Raw genomic sequence first — 6,000 nt, 5'->3', positions numbered from 1 at the left:
CTTTCCAATTTAATTTTATCTGAATCATGAAAGAAACTAATTTGTGTTTCATGTCCCTTTTACTTTACGTTTAAATCTGAACCATGACATCAAGAAAGCTTCATATATAAAATGTTAAAAATAAAACAGATTTACAAAATGTGTTTACATAACATTGTACTTTATGTAATATACACACACAAAAAAAGCTGTGTGGTGCAGCAATGTCAGACAAAGTTTAATTAAAAAAAGCACATCTTTATTTTACAAATTTAAAAACATAAATAATAATATTTACAAGCGTCTCAAACTCCAGCATACATCAATGGATACATGGATTACAAAATGTGCTGGGTAAAACTGCAAGACTTTACTTCAGATTGTTTTTTTTTACATTTTCCCCCCAATACTTTCAGTTTCTTTTAAACATATATTTTATTTTTTTTTACAAGAAATTAATTCATAAAGGGCAATATATGTTCACATTTTAGTGGCTTTGTAGACAATAAAAATATATCAAGTACAATCTAGATAAAAAGGCCGGGAAGAAAGCTCTTTTCTTTTTTTTTTTTAAAATGACAGCTTGGAACTGTAAACTGCGAATTTCATTTACAAAATAAAATTCAGTTCCTAAACAGTTTGCCAGTTAGGCTACAAACAAATACAATTTATTAACTTTACATTTTTTGCCATGACTTTGAGATTGTTGCACAAGCACCACAGAGCTCAGTGATTGACCAACTCAAAGAAAGGCAGAATTTTAATAAATACCTTATTTAATATATCCATTTAAAATAGGAAAGAAAAATAAACATCAACTCCAATTAATGCTCCCTTAGGATCATTGTGCTTTAAATTTGATCTTCAAATTGAAATTTTGATGCATTAAAAAGGGACAATAAAAATGTCTTGTTTTTGTGTAAAAATTGTGCTTTGTTCCATGCTCCCTGGAGAGACCAAAAGGCACAATTTGTAACCTAGGTTTTCTAAATGCTGCATACATTTCAGCATTTGTTATTTGCAAGTGAAACAAATGCTGAAAATGATCTGCAGCAATTGACTCATTTCAGAGCCAGATTAGAGTAAAAGTGCAAAACACAAACATCTGTGCAAATACAGAAATTAGTGTGTGGCATAATAAATCGGGCGCCAAAGTAAGCCGAATGCCTCAGATCACAGCCATTTTCAGTATTCATTTTGCTTACTAAGAACAAATGCTGAAATAATGTGCATATCTACTTGAAACCGCCGATATCAGCTATTGATTTAGAGGAACTGCAGGTTGCAGAATCTGCTTTTTGGTCTCCCTAGGGAGAGAGTGTCACAAGCACAAATTTACACAGAATCAAAAGGTGTTTGATGTTATTTACATTCTACAAGAGCTAACCAACTGAAGGTTCTGTTAATATTAAGAAACACAAGAGCATTATTGGTATCAGTAATTTTTTAACCAAGGCTGTAAGAAAAATATATGGAACAGAGAATTCCATTAGCTTTGGTTCTTGCAGCCATAACTGCTCTGCTTTATTACAATCTTAAAGGTGCTTTGTGTAGAAGCAGCGAAAACAATGGGAACAAACACTACCCCCTTCCCAAGGCACTCTGGGATTTGTATTACTGCTTCTGAAATTGCCATGGATATCCCTTGATAAAAGGATAGTCTGAAAGCAAAGGAAAGTCTGCAACTGCACCTTAAGTTTCATGGAAGATGGAACTTAAAACTAATTCTGTGCAGGGTCATCATTCACAACAACAAATGGTTTGTGGTACAGTAACCAATGCAAATAGGCTCTTCTATGTGTACTGTGGTTGACATTTCAGGACGAATTCTGCAGTAAAACATTTAAAATAAAAAAAATTGGATAATTAAACAGAGTAATATATACACGTTACACGCTCAATGAATTTCATTTTGTATTTGTTTTAAAAATTGCACTGTGAGCGATTCCACGCACATGGGCGATTTTGAGGAAACACCTGTTATAACAGGAGCTAATGATGAATATTCCAAACTGTTTGTCAATTCATTGCTGTCCATTGTTGATTAGAGACATAATGCTCATTTTCTCTTCTGCCTCCTCATTGGATTTAGGAGCCACTCCTGTTCCTAGGCCATAAAGACGCCCGCAATATTTGGCATCATCAATGTGGTCCTCAAAAAATAACTGGTGAGAGAAAAAAAAAAGGAAAGTGGACAATTAGACTCGACTATAAAAACTTAAAGGGACATAAAAAGTGCAAAAAGAAAATGTTCTAATATGTTACAGCATTCTATTATTGTACTACTGCTTGCATATAACTGTGTTTAACTCCTGCAATGGGGTTAAACACAGATAAAAGGACATGAAACCCCACATTTTTATTTTAACCCTTTGAGTGCTAATGACGGCTCTGAGCCGTCACAGAGTTTCCTACTCTGGTGCGAATGAAGGCTCAGAGCCGTCGCTAGCACTCTCCCACCTTGAGGGAGATCTGGGGGCTCCCATCCGCTCCTACCCCGGCGATCGTGCCTGTAGAGTGACAGGCATCGCTGGGGCTACCCGTTTTGCTTGATGACGTCACCGCGCAACTTTATTTATACTTAACAATGCTAAGTATAGGAGCAGGGGGCATGCTGCTTAGAAGCCTGTATCTCAGGCATCTAAGCAGCTACAGACCCCCAAGACCCACCATTGGAAAGGTAATCGCGAAACCTTTCCAAAAAAAAGTAAAACATTTTGTTAAAAAAATAAAAAACTTTAAAAAAATCTTAGCACCCAGGAGGAAAGTGCTTAGCACGCAAAGGGTTAACATTAAGTTAGATAATTCCATTTTAAACAACTTTCCAATTTACTTATATTATCTAATTTGCTTTTATTCTCTTGGTATACTTTGTTGAAGAAATAGCAATGCACATGGGTGAGCCAATAACCACGAGGCATATATGTGCAGCCACCAATCAGCAGCTCCTAGGTAGGTATGCTTTTCAACAAAGGATAGTTAAAGAATGAAACATTAGATACGTTTTTTTAAATTGCATGCTCTATCTGAATCATTTAAGAAAACATTTGGGTTTATGTCTTTAAAGTCAGCTCCAGAGCAGCAATGCACTACTGGGAGCTAGCTCAGCACATCAGGTGAGCCAATGACAAGAGGTATATGTGTAGCCACCAATCACCAGCTAGCTACCAGTAGTGCATTGCTGCAGTACAGGATATGCTGAAGTGAAGCCCAAACATTCAGTTCAATAAAATGTCCCTTTAAGGATATTAAAAGGGATGTGAAACCCAAAATTTTTCCTTCATGATTCAGATAGAGCACACACTTTTTAAACAGCTTTCCTATTTATTTCTATTATAAATTTTGATAGAAGCTCTTGGTATCCTTTGATAAGGGGAGCAGAAATGCACTACTGGGAGTTAGCTGAACACATCTGAAAGCCAATGACAAGAGATATATGTACAACCACCAATAAGCAGCTAGCTCACAGCTCCTTAGTAGGATAACAAGAGAATGAAGCAAAGAAGATAGAAGTAAATTGGAAAGTTGTTTAAAATTGAATGCTCTTGGGGTTCTGGTTCCGGTGGAGGAGGAGCTACACAGGTGTTGCTCAGCTCGCACCTTCAGCCCTATACTCACTGGCGGTGGTTTTTTCGCGCCTCTCCCCAAGCTTTGGGGAAGTTTTTCTTGGGCAGTTATGGAAGACCTACTCGGGAACCTTATTCAGTGTTTTCCAGCTCACTGATTTTTTGCCTAACTATTGCTACCTGGATTTGCCTCTCTGCCTGTAGCTGTCCGCTCTACTTGGTTCAAATTTGCCATACCCACATTACCTGTGCCCCAGCCCTAGGACACTTATCTATCTCTCTCTCCGAGCCGTGCTTAGTTCCCTGGTGCTAACTCTCTCCCCCTTCCCTGTGTCTGCTGCCCCCACCAGATTAAATTGAAAGACCGAACTGCGCTTCTTTACTGCAGAGGAGGTACCTGTCGTTTCACCGTTTGGTGTTCACCTTCCTCCCTCCCCCACCGGTGCTGCGTGGGAGGGAGCCGAGCCGAGGTCTTGATCTGGGGGCCCGGTCTTGAGGTTGTTCCTTGTCCTGCCGCCTGGTATAGCGCTGCTCTCTCCCCTCCCACCGGTGCTGCGTAAGGGGAGCTGAGTGAGGTCATCATCCGAAGACACGGAGCGTGAGTTCCGGTGGCGGTTCCTACTCGCATCAGGCTGCATTGCAGTGTTCTGGAGACCGACGACGGGGTGCTGGACAGTCTAGGAAGGGGTGAGTCTCCTGTTGTTATCCTCTATTTTCGTTAAACTCTTTGGTAGCACCAGCCGGTAGCCTTTGAGGAGGATTATTAGAAGGAGAGAGTGGAGAAAACTCTGAGGGGGAAAACTGGCTTCAAAGGGCTGGAGGCAGACGCCTGAGGAGAGCTAACTGGATATGACTTTGTCAGAATAAATTCATATAACTTTTGTTCCTGGACATGGACAGTGAATATATCTCTACCCGTTGTTTATAGCATAAAGAAATCTTATTTACATGACGGGTTAATAACATCTGGAAAAAGAGTAAAATATCATCTACAGGACTTTTTTGGTTACTACATTCAAACTTAGGAGCCTTGGTTAAGACTGCTTATCTGTGTCTTCTTGCTATAGTGATATTATTCCTAGCTGATTATATAGTATTTTATATTGTTATACTTTCAGCTGATTTACTGATACTACTAATGTATATACTTTGACCCTGCAAAAGGAAAAAGAAGAAAGATTTTTTTTTTTTATCTTTTTTTTGTTTTTTCTTTTTCCCTTACAGTAATTAAGGTATAACTGGGTCCAGGTGTCCTAGCAGCGACTATAGATCCCAGGTCATTATATTAAGGTTGTGCCTTATGTGGTACAAGACCTTCTAGCTCAATTATTGAAAGTTAGACAACTTCCTGGGTACCTAATGATCATTTTTATCTTTAAGTAATCTCTTAGGCTTCATATGGTGCAAGATTAAGACACCTTAATGTTTTATTTATTTAGAAGCTGATAGCAGATAAGGCTGTTGTAACTGCATGTTCAATTTGTTTTATTTGATGACAAAAATGCCTATATTGTCGATGGAAACTCCTTCACTATAGGTTTCATACTTCTCTTTTTTTTTTTTTTTTTGAGTAAGGTGCTTTTGACCAGCTGGGAGGGTGTAGGAAACAAAGGGAAGATTAACAACTAGGCTATAAATATCATGCCTCAAGGTTATATTCCTCAATTATACATAGTTCATTAATAATTTACCTTTGGTATTTGGAAGAGGGAGGGAAGGAAGGGAAAAAGAAAAGGGAAATATATACTTGTGTTTGCTTTAAACCTTAGGATAATCTGCTGTAGAAGAGTTAAAAACTACATTTTGGGCCTCTCTAATTAGTATAACTCGTGGAAACCTAGAGGACTAGTGCATAATATTTAAATCCCTCTTTTTTCCAAAAAATTAGAGAATATATAAAACAGCTTGGGTAAGATTAAACCCCTCTCTTTCTCCTGTTTTCCTAAAAAGTATACTTGTTCTTCTCTAAGACCTCCCTAGTGGCTGTCTCTTTTTTTTTTTTAGATAAGCCCTAGCATTAATCCCTTTCCTTAAAGGATTCAGACTGCCCACTAAATCATTGTTCTTTTACATTCCCTCTTAACTAATATAGGAATAAGGAAAGAGAGTTTATTGGTTCTCTTCCTGTTGCCCAGTGTCTCCTCTCATAGCTGCTCAGGAGAATATATATCACTCACAATCACTATTTTCCCCATTACGTCATAAATTCACGGTGTAAATCACTTACACTTCCTTCTTTTTTTTCTTTTTTCTCCCCCCCTCACATTAAACATTATGGGTATACATTACTCCTTCCTTTTCTAATTAAAATCACGTATATTTCACTTTTTTTTTTTTCCCTCACGTCACTCCACAATTTGGAGAATCACTTTAGAAGTTTCCCCAATTCACTCTTTTTTGTAGATGGATAAATTTCTTCACGGGCACTCTAACACTTCTCCTGCGACTATGACGG

At 38.0% G+C, this 6,000-nt stretch overlaps 1 protein-coding gene across 3 annotated transcripts in view; it reads right to left on the bottom strand.

Moving 5' to 3' along the window:
* Nucleotides 1–216: 216 nt before the first annotated feature.
* The window catches only part of CNOT8 (CCR4-NOT transcription complex subunit 8), a 60,861-nt gene continuing 55,077 nt past the window's right edge, over nt 217–6,000 (bottom strand). For all 3 annotated transcript variants that reach the window (XM_053718710.1, XM_053718709.1, XM_053718711.1), the window contains one exon: nt 217–2,144. In XM_053718710.1, the coding sequence (XP_053574685.1) occupies nt 2,004–2,144 (141 nt within the window). In that variant the 3' untranslated portion in view covers nt 217–2,003. The remainder of the gene's footprint in view (nt 2,145–6,000) is intronic.

The sequence above is a fragment of the Bombina bombina genome, chromosome 6 (genome assembly GCF_027579735.1).
Source record: "Bombina bombina isolate aBomBom1 chromosome 6, aBomBom1.pri, whole genome shotgun sequence".
Taxonomy (NCBI): domain Eukaryota; kingdom Metazoa; phylum Chordata; class Amphibia; order Anura; family Bombinatoridae; genus Bombina; species Bombina bombina.
The sequence above is the reverse complement of the archived record's forward strand: the minus strand, read 5'-3'. Positions and strand labels throughout refer to the sequence as shown.